The 18,129-nt window shown below is 50.5% G+C and overlaps 1 protein-coding gene across 1 annotated transcript in view; it reads right to left on the reverse strand.

The window, feature by feature from the left end:
- Positions 1–14,429: 14,429 nt before the first annotated feature.
- ROR1 (receptor tyrosine kinase like orphan receptor 1) overlaps positions 14,430–18,129 on the reverse strand; it is a 153,549-nt gene continuing 149,849 nt past the window's right edge. The window contains exon 9 of the mRNA XM_077785317.1: positions 14,430–16,330. Within this exon, the coding sequence (XP_077641443.1) occupies positions 14,906–16,330 (1,425 nt within the window). The 3' untranslated portion in view covers positions 14,430–14,905. The remainder of the gene's footprint in view (positions 16,331–18,129) is intronic.

Raw genomic sequence — 18,129 nt, forward strand, 5'->3', positions numbered from 1 at the left:
GGCTTTGGGTCCCATGTCGGTCCCTCCCCATCAAGTCCCCAAATTCCCGGCCTGGGCTGGTCCCGGAGCCGCTCCCAGCCCGTGGGGCTCAACTGTCCCGGGTGAGAATTCCCGGCACAACCCCGGGTATCCCCCTCGTTCCTCTCACAAAGCCCGAGGGGATGTGCAGCACACCCTGAGGAGATGTGCAGCACACCCTGAGGAGATGTGCAGCACACCCCGAGGGAGATGTGCAGCAAACCCCGAGGGGGATGTGCAGCACACCCTGAGGAGATGTGCAGCACACCCTGAGGAGATGTGCAGCACACCCTGAGGAGATGTGCAGCACACCCCGAGGGAGATGTGCAGCAAACCCTGAGGGGGATGTGCAGCACACCCTGAGGAGATGTGCAGCAAACCCTGAGGAGATGTGCAGCAAACCCTGAGGGGATGTGCAGCAATCCCTGAGGAGATGTGCAGCAATCCCTGAGGCAGATGTGCAGCACACCCTGAGGCAGATGTGCAGCAAACCCTGAGGGGATGTGCAGCACACCCCGAGGAGATGTGCAGCAAACCCTGAGGGGATGTGCAGCAAACCCTGAGGGGATGTGCAGCACACCCCGAGGCAGATGTGCAGCAAACCCTGAGGGAGATGTGCAGCAAACCCTGAGGGGATGTGCAGCACACCCCGAGGCAGATGTGCAGCAAACCCCGAGGCAGATGTGCAGCAAACCCCGAGGCAGATGTGCAGCAAACCCTGAGGAAGATGTGCAGCAAACCCTGAGGGAGATGTGCAGCACACCCTGAGGGAGATGTGCAGCAAACCCCGAGGCAGATGTGCAGCAAACCCTGAGGAGATGTGCAGCACACCCCGAGGGAGATGTGCAGCACACCCTGAGGAGATGTGCAGCAAACCCTGAGGGGATGTGCAGCAAACCCCGAGGGGATGTGCAGCAAACCCTGAGGAGATGTGCAGCACACCCCGAGGGAGATGTGCAGCACACCCTGAGGAGATGTGCAGCAAACCCTGAGGGAGATGTGCAGCACACCCTGAGGGAGATGTGCAGCAAACCCTGAGGAGATGTGCAGCAAACCCCGAAGGAGATGTGCAGCACACCCTGAGGAGATGTGCAGCAAACCCTGAGGGGATGTGCAGCAAACCCTGAGGGAGATGTGCAGCAAACCCTGAGGGAGATGTGCAGCAAACCCTGAGGGGATGTGCAGCAAACCCTGAGGGGATGTGCAGCACACCCCGAGGCAGATGTGCAGCAAACCCTGAGGGAGATGTGCAGCAAACCCTGAGGGGATGTGCAGCACACCCCGAGGCAGATGTGCAGCAAACCCCGAGGCAGATGTGCAGCAAACCCCGAGGCAGATGTGCAGCAAACCCTGAGGAAGATGTGCAGCAAACCCTGAGGGAGATGTGCAGCACACCCTGAGGGAGATGTGCAGCAAACCCCGAGGCAGATGTGCAGCAAACCCTGAGGAGATGTGCAGCACACCCCGAGGGAGATGTGCAGCACACCCTGAGGAGATGTGCAGCAAACCCTGAGGGGATGTGCAGCAAACCCCGAGGGGATGTGCAGCAAACCCTGAGGAGATGTGCAGCACACCCCGAGGGAGATGTGCAGCACACCCTGAGGAGATGTGCAGCAAACCCTGAGGGAGATGTGCAGCACACCCTGAGGGAGATGTGCAGCAAACCCTGAGGAGATGTGCAGCAAACCCCGAAGGAGATGTGCAGCACACCCTGAGGAGATGTGCAGCAAACCCTGAGGGGATGTGCAGCAAACCCTGAGGGAGATGTGCAGCAAACCCTGAGGGAGATGTGCAGCAAACCCCGAGGGAGATGTGCAGCAAACCCTGAGGGGGATGAGCAGCAAACCCCGAGGAGATGTGCAGCACACCCTGAGGAGATGTGCAGCACACCCTGAGGGAGATGTGCAGCAAACTCTCCTTCCACCAGGACAAACCCCAGGTCCCGGCGCTGGCGCTAATTAAAACCCGAGCCGGTGCCACTCTAATTAACGAAGATGTGAAAACCCCACGGGGTTTAGGAACCCGAAATGTTTTGCAGCAAACGCAGCTGGATTTCCCACCCGTGCCGCAGCCGTAATCGGATTTCGAGCGCTCATTTCCCCCGAAAACTGTGGGTGCAAACATTTCCCTTCTCGCAGCCCCGAAATGAAGATTTTGCTGCTCTGCTCTCCGCGGATTTTCCTCCTCTCCGCTCTCTCATCCCCTGCCAGGAGCTTGGAGCAGCCCGGCGATTTTTGGGGAGCTGTTTGCAATGGAGGAAGCAAAAACACCCCCCAGCAGTGCCCAGAGCTTCCTTTGATCCCTCAGCGCTCCAAAGGCCACGAGGAATCCCCAAAAATCTCCCAAAATCCTGGGATCTGCTGCCGCCAGGCGGCACCGGGATGTTCCCAGCACAGAACGGCCTCGCCTCACCCTCCCAAAATCCAGAAAATTGCAATTTCCACTCGGATTCTTTGGAATTGAGCGGGGAGAAGGGAAAATAATCCCTCCTCTCCTCCAGGGAGGAAGGTCCGGGCTTTTGGGCACATCCCGGAGGATGCAGGGTAAAACAATTCCAAAGGCATCCAGCAAAGGGATCTGTTAAAGGACACGAGCCCGAGGAAGCCACAGCGAAGGAAAATTAACTCTGTGCTCTGGGGGCTTCTTGGGAGAGGGAGAAAATTCCCAGAATTTCAGCTCAGGCTTGCTGTCCTTCCATGAAATGCTCCCTTCCTTCCTAGTGGATGCTGGAAACAAATGGGATCCGAAGGGAAAAGGGATTTTTTTTTTAACAGTTCCAGAGTTGCCACGTTAGAAAAAAAAGGATGAGGGAAACTCCAGTCCCCTCTGAGAAACCAGGAGCATCCTGACTTTGCAAATTCCCTGATTTTTTTTCCCCCCACTTGCTAAGCCACGGGAGAATCCAGGAGTAAAATTCAAGAGCCATCCTCAGCTGGAAGGAGGAGTTTCTGGCCACTGCAGAATTTCTTGGTTAACACAGGCCCTTGTGTAACTTCCACTAAAGATAACAATCAGTGAAGGTGACCTAAACCCCTGAATAATTTAAATATGAACATTATTAAGAAGTGGAAAGTGGCAGAAGGAAAAGGGTGCACAAAGCTCCCCAAGGCCAAGGGGAAGGACTTCCACAAGGACTCGCTCTGTCTGTTCATTACTGCTCTGAAAAGCACAAGCAAAGATTATTTCAATATTCTGCCCTTCCTTCCTCCTCCAAGGAAAATAAAATTCTGTTTAAAATCATTCACGAGGCCAAGCAGAGCCAAGGGAAGAATATTTTTGCCACGAGGTCGAGTTTTGTGAGATCCATTTGGTATTTCCCCAGATTTTTGCTTGGGTTTGGAAGTGACTGCACCAACATTGGATATAAATGAAGAAAAGTTTCCGTCTCACCTGGATTCTTTTGTGGTTCATCCCATCCCACCTGGATCCTGCCTTGGGTTTGCTCCATTCCTGTGTTATCTAAACCAAAAAGGAGGGAGCAGAGCCTGAGGTAAAGCAATTCCCAGCTCCATGAGAGCCTGGAGAGCCCAGCTGGAGCTGCTGTGACCCCACACCCCTCCTGGTTTTATCCCACATTCCTATCCCCCCCCAGCTCCATCTGATCCTGCTGGGACTGAGGGATCAGCCATCAGAAAATATTTTAAAAAATGAAATTAAGGAGCCCTGCTTGGGAACTTCTCCAGGCTGGAAAAGCCTGGGCAAGAGAAAGTTCCAGGGAGGTCTTAGAGCCCCTTCCAGTCTTTGAAAGGGAATTTAAAGGGGGGGAGATGTTTTTACACAGGCAGAGAGTGACAGGGAAAGGGGAAATGGCTTTAAACTGAGAGAGGTGGGATTGAGATGGGATTTTGGGAAGGAATTGTTCCCTGGGAGGGCTGGGATGGAAATCCCAGAGCAGCTGGGGCTGCCCTGGAGCCCTGGCAGTGCCCAGGCCAGGCTGGAGCAGCCTGGCACAGTGGAGGTGTCCCTGCCAGGGCAGGGGTGGCACTGGGGGGGATTTCAGCCCCTTCCAACCCAAAGCATTCCAGGATTCTGGGATTCTCCTTCCACACCTCATCCCACCAGGATCAGCCCCCTGGGAGCTCAGACCTCCTTCCTCAATCCCACCTGAGAACGCTCCTGAAACAGCCTCAAATCCAGAACATTGCTTGAGCAGGACATTTTTATGGGAAGGAGGAAAAGGAAAGATTTTTCCCTTTGCTGGCCCCCACCACAAACCTGGCAAATCCCACGGGATTCACCTCCACAGGGACAGCCTGGAGCTCTGCCCTGGCTCCTCCTCATCGCTCTGCCTCCATAAAAATCCTGGGTTGGGGTGATGCCTCAGGTTTTAAATTTATATTTTCACATTCTGAGCTGCTTTAGTGTATAATTCTGAGCTTCACAAGCTGTGTCCATGGAAGGAAACAATTCCATCACATTTCCTTCCTTTCCACGTTTGGAATTTGTGATGAAACCACTGAAGTTGTACCTGAGCATCAAAAACACACGAGGCCAACCGGGCTTTGAGGACAAACTGGAGACATTTGGGGTTTGCAACCAACCTGATTCTCTACCTGAGCAAAAATCCTGCACTGAAATCCCAATTCCACTGGTGGGAATTAGAATTTAAGTCCAGCAGGGCCAAGTTTTTATCCTCAATGTCCCAGCCACATCCCCTTTTCTGAGTCTGGAAATAGACTGGGTTAGGAATCCACTGCTCTTGGATTACCAGGGCTGAGGACTTCTTGTCCTTAAAAAAAAAAAAATTGTCAGCAGGCCAAGGACTGCCAAATTCCAGAGGGAACCAAAAGCAGCTGAACCAGGACGAGGAATCTGACTCCATCTGCTAATTCAAAAGTTAATTTCAAGACTTTTTGAGCAGCGATGCCACACACACAAAAAGCAATGCACCATAAAAATGAGCCAGGGCTTTGTTTCCCTTTGAGAGAATTCCCTGCTTTCCCCATGCTGGTTATTAATATTCCAAATGCCCTTGGAATATGTGTTGCCCGAAAGAATTGTCATTGATCAGGGAAAATGAAAACACCACTGGGCCCAACTATGACAAATCTGCTGCTCCTGCCAGGCCAAGAATTTGTTTCATTTAGGAGCAAGAGCTGCTGGCAGGGGCTGGGGAGGGAACTGCTTGCCAAATGTCTCCATGGGAAAGGAAATAATTGGGAATATTCACTAACAGGGTAAAGAAAATCATTGCTCTCTTTGGTCCACAGCCCCAAACCTCCTGGAGTTGGGCTGGGTTTTCTGAAATGTGCCAGTGGGAGCAGAAATTCTGCTGGGATTTGTCCCATGGCACAACCCAGGGGACCTTTTAAGTGGCTGGTGATGCTTTGGTTTCATCTCCAGTGAGGAAACAGAGCCCCTCCCAATCCCTGGAAGTCCTACAATGGGAAAAGGATTTCTCACCCAAATCCCTCTGCCACAAACCGATTCTGCTCAATGCAGCTGTGCTGACAGTGTCACACAGCAGGAACCTCCTCCTGTCCCCTCAGAGGATGCTGCAAAATTCAGGGCCTGTTTTCCCCCACTGCAAAAATAAAAGCTGCAGGAAACACCAACATAAAAAATATCCTCTGCAGGCCAAGGCAGAGTCACAGCTCGTGGGTCAGTTACTGGATTTTGTAAGAAAATCATTAAATCTTGGTTTGGGAGGGGCTTTGAATCCCACCCGGTGGCACCCTGCCATGGCAGGGACACCTCCCTCTGCCCCAGGCTGCTCCAGCCTGGCCCTGGGCACTGCCAGGGGTGAGGCAAACACAGATTTTTTTGGGAAAACCATTCCAGAGCCTCCCCACCCTCACACCATCACCAGACTCTGGACATTTTGTGCCACTGGAACAAAAACCTGGGCTCCATCCCTGCTCCCTCCCCCTTCCTGCTGTCACCAGCTGAGCAGACTGAGGGGAGTTGTGCCAGCAGGATTCCCTCCAGGACATCCCCTCTGGCAGCTGGGCCTGTAAAACAGCCCTGGGATCCCTCAGCCATCCTTGAAAAAGCTTGGAAAAGGGAATTCAGGGCTGGGAATGCCAGGGAGGAGCGTTCCCTGCTGAAGGACTCCAGGGCCATTCCTTTCGTGGGGAATTTTAGAGGGAATTTATGGACCTCCCTCTGGGAAAAAAAAAAAAAAAAAAAAAAAAGGTTTTTTCCTCTGCTCCTCCATTCTCAGAAACACCTGAGCAGGAGGAGAATTTTGGATGAGGGGTTCTAAAAGGAGAGTTTTGTTTTCTCTCTATTCCCTTGAAATCCAGCGGGTGATTCTGGATTTGTGCTGGGTTTGGGGGTGGAGAACCCAGCTGGATGTCAGGGAGAAAACACCAGAACTTCTCAAATCCCAGCTTTGTCTCAGCCCTGACCTCCAGGACACCGGCTCTGATTCCCCACTACAACTTTTGCTTTCCAAACTCAACTTCTTGCTCACTCCAAGAAACCCAACATTCAAATGTACAGGTTCAGCAGAATTCTGTGAACTCTGTGAAATGTACAGGTTCAGGAGGTTTTAGAATGGTTTGGGAAGTGTGAATTATTCTTAATATTGATTTATGAATAATGAATATGCTGATTTTGTTTCTTAAAAATATTTTCAATAATTTAAAAGCACTAATATTTAATAATAAATAGAAATTTTAAAACCAGACACTGTTATCTTCTGGGTGCAGACTCTTTCAAACACACTGCAAAACTATTTCCCTAAATTAAATTATATTTTTTTCCCCCCTTTCTGCTCTGCCTGTTTGCTGTATTTTCTGCCAATGTATTTGAAATCACCCCCTAGAGAAACCAGAACACCCAAGGCTCTACAAACTCTCAAAGCCCTGATTTCATTCTTAATTAGCACAATTACACAACCCTAATGTGCTGCACTGGCTGCTTTCTGCCCACAGTAATCACAGTGAGCTCTTCACTTGCATCTGGATTTTCTCACTCCTTTAATTTCTCCCTCATCCTGTTCTAATTCCCAGGAACGAGCCAGGAATGGCACTCGGCTCCACAATTCGTTTTAATCACCATCAAAACAAAGTTGTTTGGAAAAGTCCTGCAGACATGGAGGGGAGAGGATCATTTCATGTGGTGGGAATGAGGACAGGAAGAAAGGCCAAGAGTGCTCCGAGGAAATAAAATCTGGAATAATTTGTCCAAAAAAACCCCCTAAACCTGACAAAACCAGAGGACAGGAAATAACAGAGAGCCGCGTGGCAAAATAAAACACTTTATCACCCATCTCAACGCTCATCCTGATGGCAGAAAAGTGAAAAATGAGATTATCAGCTGCCTTCAAGCCCTTTCTGAAGTGCAGAGAGCTGGTGGGGCCCTGCCTCTGGAGCAGCTGGCTCCCAGGAGATCATGAGTGTAAATCCAGGGATTTCCCCTTCCCTGGTGCCGGCCACAGCTCCAGCCCAGCCCCTGCTGTCATCATCTGCTCCCCTGGGCTGCAGCAGGGAATGGGAATCATTCCTGCCTGCAGAGGGAACAGCCCAGACCCCGCTCATGCCAGCTCAGGGATGTGCATTTTCACAGCCACAGCCACTACAGAAAAGAAATCTCGATGTTTTCCACCAGAAAAGACACAAATCTCCATCTGTTTCCTCACCTGCTCACAAGTGAAATGTTCATTTTCTTCCTGCTTCTCGGAGCTGCTGAGGAAGTCAATCCACGCTTCCCAAACGGATCCATGGCACGAGGGGGAACATCCTGTGAGACTCCCAGGGAAAGCAGCTTTGTCACGGGGCACCAAAGGGACCAGAGGTTGTTTGCAATGCATATCTTGTATTTTTAAACAACTCAAACTCTCTGTCTCTGGGGTGTTAGCCTGGTTTCCCAGCTAAATCCCAATTTTCCTATGCAGAATAAATCTCTCCTGGCAGGAGCTGTTACTTTAGCCAAGCCTTTTGGACATTTAGTGGCTCTGCAGTTCCCTGTTGTATTTCAGCAAATGCTGATGACAAATTCCCTGATAAAATGAACAGAAACATGGAGCAAATCCTACTTGGAAGGTGCCCCTGGGTCCTTATCCTGGAGGGAGACACTGCAGGATAAAGCAGGGATTTATTTATCCAAAGCATCTCCTCCATGGATCCACCTTGGGCAGCACCAGAGCCCAGCCAGGGCTGCACCCAAATGACCCAAAATGGTCCCAAAATGCACGAGCGCTCCCGGGGCTCTCCTGGGATCAGTTCTGCTCCATTGGCACCTTGGAGTTCATTGTCCCATTCCAGCTCCAGCCCATCAGTCCCACCCTGCTTGTTTTTCTCTCTCCAGCCCACGCTGTTTGTGCTCCTGGGCTGAGGTTTGGATCATTTGTCCTTGGTGCCCAGCTGGAGCAGGAATTGTTTTGTCTCCCTGCTCTGTGCACAGAGCTCAGCATCCCCTGAGGTGAAGTTCAGAATTACACACTGAAGCAGCTCAGAATGTGAAAATATAAATTTAAAACCTGAGGCATCAGTGGTGTCCCCATCCCTGGAGGGATTTCAGATCCCTGTGCATGTGGCACTTGGGGACGGGGTCAGTGGTGGCCTTGGCAGTGCTGCAGAATACATGCACTCAATTTTAGCGACCTTTACCAACCTTATTGATTCTATGATACTACAATTCCATAAAAAAATAAAACCAGAGAATTAATTCTATCCTCTCTGGGCATTTTTGATGAGAAGATGACCTCAACTCCAGAGCCTGCAGTCACTCAGGGTTTTGGGATATTGGGAATATTCCTCATGGAAAAGGAATTGCCCAGGGCAGTGCTGAGTCCCCGTCCCTGGGGGGATTTTAAATCCCTGTGGATGTGACAGTGCAGGTGGAAGAGCTGGACTCAATGACCCTGGAGGGCTTTTCCAGCCCCAGGGATCCCCAAATTCCCTCTGACCATTGCCAATTTGCCCAGTCTGGCCTCTCCACCTGGTGTTAACATCAACCCAAGAGTTTGGAATCCCTGCAGGATCAGAGCCACACCTGGATGGGGACATTTCTGTCACCCTGCACAGGCTGCCAGGAGCAGGGACATTTCTGGGAGCTGCACAAAGCCCCAGAAGTGCCAGCAGGGAAGAAACCCCAGTGCCCTCATCAGCAGGAGGGAAAACAGCGGGAGGAAAAGAGGCTGTGCCCAAATCAGGACACGATCCATGCTTGAAGCAGGACAGGATCCATCCCTGAGCACCAGCCTGGGGCCATCCAGCCCTGCCCCAAGCAGCTTCTGTAGGATCAGAGCACCCCCAGCCCTGATCCCGCTCCGCTGAGCCCTCTGCCCCTTCTCAGGGCTGAGAGGAACCTGGAGACAAGGAAATAAAACATGAATTATGGCCCAGAGGAGCTGCCCACGCAGCACTGCTGGAGAGGAGCAGCGTCTCTGCTGCAGGGCTGAGCTCTCAGGATTGGAAATGGGATTTATGGCTCCTTGTGCAATCCCACAGCCTGGCTGCTGAGGAAGGCGGCTCCTCAGGACCAGAGGTTTGTCAGCAGGAGATAACTTTGTCCAACACAAGTTAAAATTAACTTTTATCCAATATCTCGTCCATTTTGTGCAAACTACGTTTGGGGAAAACATCCCTCATTCAGGCTATGACTTACATGAGCCTATTTTGAAATAATTATCCCATTTCTGCCACTGATTGCTGCTATGCCATAATTTAGTGTCCAAACATTTTTATTTTTATTTATCCTGCACTGCCAAATCGGTTCCCCTGGATGTGACCCCTCAGACTCTGGCACACAGGACACACACTCAGAGTTTTCCAGCTGGGATGAAGGTGGCTCCACACACTCAGCATCTCATGGGGCTTTCCTTGCTCCCACTGGGACCTGCTGCCCTCTGAGCAGCCTGAACTCCTCCTGGCAGCTCCTGGAATGATCCAGCTCTGCAGGCAGCTGGGAGAGGAGGGAATGACCCATTCCACAGGGGCAGGGCAGCATGGCTGTGTGGAGTCACACCAAAAATCCACTGGTTCCATCTCCTTCTCCAGCAGTATCCTCAATCCCTTGGCACAGGCCTTTTTCCAAGGCAGTAAAGCTGCCCAAACATATGGAAAAGCAGATTGAGAGCAGAGGTGGAGCAGCAAAAGTTTAGATGTGAATCTGTGGGATGGTCATTCCAGCAGGAACCTGGAATTAAGAATTAAAGCCATTCCCTGTGTCCTGTCCCTCCCTGCCTTGTCCCAGTCCTTCTCCAGGCCTTGCCCGGGGCTCTGAGCTCTCCCTGGATCCTTCTCCTCTCCAGGGGAACATTCCCAGGGGCTCTGAGCTCTCCCTGGATCCTTCTCCTCTCCAGGGGAACATTCCCAGGGGCTCTGAGCTCTCCCTGGATCCTTCTCCTCTCCAGGGGAACATTCCCAGGGGCTCTGAGCTCTCCCTGGATCCTTCTCCTCTCCAGGGAGCCCCCCCAGCTCTCCCAGCCTGGCTCCAGAGGGGCTCCAGCCCTGCAGCAGCTCCGGGGGTTCCTCTGGGCTCTCTCCAGCAGCTCCAGGTCCTGCTCCAAGGTTGGGGCAGCTCTGCAGGTGGGGACTCACCTGAGCCTGGGAGAGGAGCTCAGGAGGTTCTGGATCCCAGCACAGAGGGATGGAGCAGGTGGACCTCACCCACCCCACCCACATCCTTCTGCCAGGGCTCTCTCCACCTCTTTGTGCTGGGACTGCCCCACCCCAGGTGCAGGAATTGGTGAGCAGAGGCAGCTGAGCTCCCACTCAAGGGTATTTTTCCACGGATGGGATGTTTTGCCCATTCCCCAGTGGCTCCAAGCACCCGGAGCCAGGGGCTGACCCACCCCAAAATCCAAATCCCAGCACTGCCCCTGCCATGGGGACCCATGCCATGGCTCTGCCCTCCGCAGCTCAGGATGAACCCAGCACTCAGTGAGGGGGATTGGGAATCCTTGCTTTCCTTGCTGCTCCAAAATGTTCTTGGGTTTCTGATAAACTCTGGAAATGCCCAACAAACCCATTGGATTTACACAGATCCTGCTCCCAGCACCACTCGTGGTTTATAATCCCACGTGTTCCTTATAAATCTAACAGAGGTTTCTGCTTTTAAATTCCATTAAAAGAACCCAAATTCTCCGCACAGCTGAAGGTTACAGCACTGCAGAATCCTCCCTTGTGTCTCAAGGTCAAAACTCATTTACCAAGAGCTGCTGTTCCCTCTGCAGGAGCAGATAAACCACAGGATTTAGGGTAACTCAGCAAATTAAGGCCCAGAACCAGCCCAGCACCATTCCCAAGTGTGTTGCACTGTTAAATGGGAAATAAAGGACACCACAGATGATTCCAATAATTCCAGTTTTGAGTCAATTTTCCCTCCTTTGTCTTAAAGAGCTTTTGATGTGCAGCCCCAATATTGTGTCTCTCTCTGTTTTTAATAATTTTCTATTACCTCAGCAATATAAACTGCCCTGCAATGGGCTGAACTTTAATCTGGGGGAGATCAAACAGGCAGAAATACCATGGGCTGGAGAGTGACCAACTGGGGGGCAATATTCTCTCTGCTCCTATAAAAGATAGCCCACAGCAAGATAAAAAATTGCTGCTTGGATTGCACAGACATCACATTTTTGAGAGGCTCCAGACCCATGGAAAGGGAATTTTCCCATTTTTCCCCATGGATGTTCTGCAGCAGAACCAGCTGCTCATTCCACCCCCTGACCACAGAACCACGAATTCATAAAGAATCACTGGTTAAAATATTGTAACACACAAGAAAGATGCGGTCAAATTTCTCTGCAAATGCAAATTTGACTTTTTTTTTTTTTTTTTTTTTTAATCTAGTGATTTTGCAAAAATATTGTGAGGTTTGTGCAAAAATGTTCTTTAGAGCAACTGTGCTCAAATGCCTCTTTTTGCTGGCTCGGGACTCTGCTTTAGAACCTCTGTGCTCACACCTGAACCACCTGGAGCTCGGGCTGCACCGTCAAATCCCTCACATCGATGGGATAATGGGAAGGAATTCCCACTGGGGCTGCCCCTGGGTCCCTGGCAGTGCCCAAGGCCAGGCTGGACACTGGGGTTTGGAGCTCCTGGGACAGTGGGAGGTGTCCCTGCCACGGAATGGGATTGAAGGTTCCTCCCAAGCCAAACCATCTCCTTTGGATGCCCAACCCCGTTTGGAGCAGGCAAAGCCAAACTCAGACACCTCGAGGTGAATCCTGCCCAAAACCCAAATTCCTCCTGAAGGATGTGCAGGAACGGGAGCCAGTGGATGTGGGAGGTAAGCACACACTGCAGAGCCTTGGATCCAGCAGGAGTTTGTGCTTGGAATGTTCTCCTGGCAGCTGGGAGCTGTTTTGGGGCTCTCCTGGTGAACGCAGATCACAGGACAAGGAAATGGGATTGAGGATTCCCAAACCTTCCTGGAAATCCTTCTTCCTGCAAAGCAAGGCACAGGTTCCCTGCTGACCATCCCTGAATAAACACATCCTGGTGAGCTCTGAGCTTTCCAGCCCTCATTTCTGCACAGGCAGCTCAGGGAATGCAGAATTCCAGCCCAGTCCCTCCTCTGTGGGAACAAAGGGACCAAATCCCCATTTCAGCCTCTGCCTCAGTGCTCTTCACATCAGCAGATATTTATTGTCTTTCACAGCAACACAACCAGCCTGGAGGGGATGAGGCTGTCCAGACTGAAGGCTCAGTGAACACGGTTTATCCAGGGTTTTATTCCCAGTCCTCCAGAGCTCCTCCATCCAGCCAGGACTGCTGCATTTCCAACATCCCTGGCTGTGCTCTCTCCTTGAAGAAGGAAGGGATGATGATTTAGCACCTGGAATATTCCCTCTCCCTTTGTTTGCCACAAAGCCAGCTTCCATCCCATGTCTGCATTCCCACTGAGGAGGGACCCCTCCATTTCTGGCAACGTTTATTTTCCACATGGCCTCACTGGTTTCTTTGGGTTTTTCCCTCTCATCTCTCCCCGAGGAGCTCCTGCCTCTCTGTTACCTCCCTCTGCAGCAGGCGGGAGCCAGGCTGTGATTTCAGCCTCAGAATTCCCAGATTTTCCCCTGCTGAGAGGGAGGCAGGGCAGGGAGAGCTCTTCCCGAGGCTTTCCAGGTGTGTTCTTCAGAGCTGGCTCATGCCTAAAAATACTTTAACCTCAAGGACCCAGCTTTGAAATAAAGGAAAAACCTCAAACTGAGCCGTGAGCGGTTTGAACGTAAAACCACAAAGTGTGTGAGGATTATTTTATGACCCCACCGCTGCTCCTGAAGGAATTTGGTTATTCCTAATTCCTGATTAAAGCCAAGGATGCTTGGCTGACAGCAGCTCAGCTTCCCTGGAAACTGGGAGCCACGGATCCTTCCACGTCCTTCAGGATGCAGGAAATGCCGAGGTGTTCGTGGTAAAACAACGTTTTAATCAACAGCAGCATAAAATAATCAGTGTTTAATATCATCTCTGGCACGTGAAATACAAAAATGCACATATCTCAGTTATAAAATAGCCTTTGTTATTACATTTTTTTTCCCATGCTTGCCTAATTGAAATGCCCATAATTAATAACTCAATCATCAAGTAATACAGTGATTAAAAGCATGCAGTGAAAACAAAGAAAGATTATTTGTATAAGGTAGTGGCTGAGTATCACCATAATATATTTCAGGAACATCTACATCAGGGTAAAAATCAAAAGAAACAGCCCCAAGATATAAAATGCAGAGATGTATTTTCACTTCTGCTGTACAAAACCATCATCACACTTTTGTGCAAAAAGATAAAAATAAAGTCCTATTATACAACATTGTCAACTTGAGCAAAAAGATTGTTTTTCGTGGACAATAAAAATATTATTCAGTACAAAAAAAGAGTCTGTGGAAAATGTACCGTACACAGCACGTGTGTAACTCATTAAAGTGGTTTCAAATGAAGAATCTCAATTGGTTCTACCTGAATGGGTTTTTTAATGACACAAATGGTGCATTTCTAAGTGGAAAATCGGCACTAATTCACATTATTCGACACAACTGCTATCGATGGATTTGCTGCCTGATGGAATGTGAGCCTCCCTTTTTCCAGGGTTACTGGAGTCAGAGTCACTGAAATGACACAATAAATATTCCTGGGGAAACTGATTGTCGTCTCTAAAATTGTGGTTTGGCGTTTTTCCATTACACAGTTGCATAGCAACAAAAGGATATAAAATTCCTGCTTGAGCGACTTAGATCGTGAAACGTTATCTTTGAAGAAGTTGATTCAGGTTCTGAAATTAAAGCCCTTTAATTTCATTTCCTTTAAGGCAATTCCTTAAGAGCTCCAGCTGTCCTTAGCAGCCAGCAGCAGATGAGGTTTGGAGACTGCAAGCTGGTAACTCCAGCATTTGTGCTGTCACATAAATGACATTTTTTGGTACGAATCCGAGTTCAGACTCCCGACCGAACCGAAGACCAAAATCCCACCTGAAGTAATTGATTCAGCTCTCAGATCATATATTTGAAACACAATCCTCGACTGCAACATTTACAAATATTTTCCCTATTGGCACTGAAATTGCACACCCAGATCTCCGAATCTTTGTATCTCCTAAAAAAAGAGACAAATATTAAAATATGGTTTTCAGCATTAAAAAAAAGTTCCTGTGATTCAAACCACGCTGGAGCTTCAAATAGCCGTGAAAAAGTATCAGATAAAATGTTTTTATTTTAAAAAAACCCCTCGGATTCCCTCTGCCTCTCTTTGAATTGCTGGTGGCACTTGGAGAATCGTGGCCAAGGCTGAGGATTCCCACCAGGAGGATCCGTCTGGTCGTGCCTGCCCATCCTGGCGAGCAGTGAAACTTCACAGAAGACACCTTGCTGCGATGTGTGTCCAACAGCCAGAAAAGGATCTTCAATAAAATATTCGAATAAGGGGGAAAAAAAGAAAAATCTCTCCTGGCCCTTTCGAGCCTGCGCCCAAAGGGTTCTATTTACAAAGGCCTCGCGTATTTACAACTCCGCCGAGATCACCGAGTCGTTGGGTCCGTGGATGCTGGGGTCCCCCAGCAGGGAGGACTGCTTGGAGTCCATTTTGTAGGGTTTTTGAGTTTTGCCGCCGAACACGGGCACGCCCATGCCCGCCGGGTGGCTGGGAATGGCCATGTGGGAAAGCAGGGGAATGTTGGCTTCCTGGTTGGAGCCCGACGACGGCAGGCTGGTGACGTGGCCCGTGCTGGTGGAGCCGCTGGCGCTGCTGGGCGAGCGGCTCTTGGGAGGGGGGCAGTGCTGGATCACCCTGGGGGCAGCCTGCGGGGGGAAGTGGGGCGCGGGGAAGGCGGCGTAGCCCGGCGGGATGGGGTACCCGTTGATGGGGATGTAGCGCTGGTTCTGCGCCAGCGGCGGCCCCATGAACCCCGCCAGCTGGCCCTGGGGGATGCCCTGCGCCGGGAACATGTAGTTGGGGTACCTGGGGTTGCTGAGGTTGCTGACGGGGCTGGCGCTCAGCGAGGTGGTCTGGGTGGTGGCGTTGCCGCCCGAGGGGGTGGTGGAGCTGGTGTGGCTGGAGAGCCCCTCCCAGGAGCGAAGGCGCGCGTGGATCTCCTTGAAGCGCGGCCGGCGCGAGGGCAGGTCGTGCCAGCACTCCGTCATCAGGCTGTACATCCTGGGGGGACAGTCCTCGGAGCACGGCAGCAGCTGCCGCTTCCGGATCATCTCGATCACCTCCTGGTTGCTGAAGCCGTAGTAGGGCTGAAGGCCGAAGCTGAATATTTCCCACAAAACCACCCCGAAGGACCAAATGTCGGAGTCGGAGGAGAACTTGCCGTACATGATGGCCTCGGGGGGCATCCAGCGGATGGGCAGCAGGGACTTGTTCTGCACCCTGTAATAGTCGGCCGAGTAGATCTCCCTGGAGAGCCCCAGGTCGGAGATCTTCACGTGGAGCTGCTCCCCGATCAGGATGTTGCGGGCGGCCAGGTCCTTGTGGACGAAGAAGTGGCCGGCCAGGTACTCCATGCCGGCGGCGATCTGCACGGCGATGTGCAGGAAGTCGCCGTGGTCCAGGCTGGACTTGACCGTGCCGTCCTCGTCGCTGCTGCAGCCGACGTCGGAGTGGGGCGAGCGCATGACCAGGAACTCGTGCAGGTCGCCCTGGTTGGTGTACTCGAACAGGAGGCACACGGGCTGCTCCTGCGTCACCACGCCCAGCAGGCACACGATGTTGGGGTGGTGCAGCTCGGCCATCAGGGACGCTTCCTGCTGGAATTCCGCCCACTGCTGCGGGTTGTTGAAGTCCTTGAGGGTCTTGATGGCCACGAGCTGGGCGTGGTCCATGCCGGGCAGGTAGAGGTGGCCCTTGTAGATCTTCCCAAAAGCGCACTCCCCCAGCTCCTCCATGAAGCGAACGGCGGAGAGGGGCAGCTCCTTGGCTTTGCTCTGCGGGAGAAACACCACAACAGGTCAGGACTGAAAAGAGCCTTTTTAAAGTGAAACCTCTCAGTGCAGCACGTGTGGGAGCCCAGGAGCTGGACACAGCAGCAGCGATGCCACTGGTGGCAGGCACAGCCCGAGGGACGCCGGGATCCAAGCGGGATCACCACGCTCCCAAAGGCAACAAAAAGAATTCCTTTCCATCCTCTCCACAAGGTCAAATACAACAAGAATTGGATCCACACAGATGCAGGAACCATCGGCATCTCGGCATTTGGCCTTGGGCATTTCTGTCCTTCCAATTGAATGTGACTAATTCCAGGAATTGAGGCAATTCCCATGCTCTAAGAGGTCCATGCTGAAGTGTTTTCTGGGCCAGGGCCTGGAGTTCTAGCAGGAAAAAAATGGTTTTGTTTTAAAAACCATGTCCTTGTAGCCAATTCTCCCTTGACTTTGCTGTTAACCCTTCCAGGAACAGCAGAGTCTGTTTCTCCTCCCACTTTTCTGATCCATCCTGAAACTCTGACAGTGAGTTTCTCAAAGGAGAAAGGCAAACCTTTTAAACATTTATTGCCCTTTGGTGTGCAGATACTCACTCCTGGGCCATAAAGAACCTGCATTATTCCCAACTTCCACTTGTAACACCCAAACCCACTCATTTAGGGCCCTCAGTAAATCCACAGGTAGTAATTTAAGGTTAATGAGTTTGGGATCTAGGTTCTGTAAATTAGTGTAAACATTGGCATTTGCATTCCTGAAATCATGCAAGGCCAGCTTTCCAGTGGCAATGTGGGAAAAAACCTGACATTTCAAATAATCATAGCAAAAAGCCGTTTTTGCATGAATTCATTCTAATTGTATTGATCACTTACTGCTTTTATACAAACACTGCATTAATAATCACCATAATGATGATAATAATAATAATAATAAAGCCATTTAAGCAGGCAGCCCAGCAGACTGCACAATGATGGCAGGAAATTAGCTATATTGTTGAGGAACAGATGGTTTATATTACCCAAATCCTTTAGGCTAAAACTTGTTTAGGTCTGGCATATTGTAAATTATATTTTAGTAATGAAAGTGAAATGACCTCTGTCTGACCTGAGCCTGGGTCCGTCTGTTTGAACCAACAGAGTGGAAAACTGGGGGAAGAAAATGAAGTCATAAAGTTTTGGCAGGAAGGGCTCACTTGGAGTGGAGCAGTTGTAAATCTGCTCAGCTTTTGTTTGACAAGTATTTGTCACACACGGGTGTCCAAAATGTAGGGAAGTGTAAAATACACAAGAGGCAGCAGGTCAGGGGAAAGGGAAACCCACCCCTTCCACCTCTTCTTCAGCTCCAGGACAAGATGTCCTTTATTTATTTTATCTTTGAATGCAATTAAAATCCCTTAAAACTGGAGGAAATGCTAACATTCCTATTTACCCAAGCAAACAACTGCCTCAGTGGGAGCTTGAAGCTTAAATGTGTTTTCACCCAAAGCTGACATCAATTTTCAAAATAAGATTCCATTTCCTTTCCTTGAAAATATTGTTTGAAAGGCAATCAAAACAGTGGAGACAGGGAGAGCTGGCTTTCTCAGTGGGAAAATCCTGAATTAGCATAAATAAAATGAAAATATTCCTGCAGCACATGACTTGCAAATGGAAAGAGAATGGTCAATATTTGTAAACATTTCCAGGAACTTCTGCTTTCCTGTGCTGTGTGTGCCAGCTGAAAAGGTGGGAATTGCATCCTCAATAAAAGGATTGAACCCCAAATTTCCAGCAGAACAGGAAGCAAGAGGCAACCCCAGACTTAAC

The sequence above is a fragment of the Lonchura striata genome, chromosome 9 (genome assembly GCF_046129695.1).
Source record: "Lonchura striata isolate bLonStr1 chromosome 9, bLonStr1.mat, whole genome shotgun sequence".
NCBI classification, from domain to species: Eukaryota; Metazoa; Chordata; class Aves; order Passeriformes; family Estrildidae; genus Lonchura; species Lonchura striata.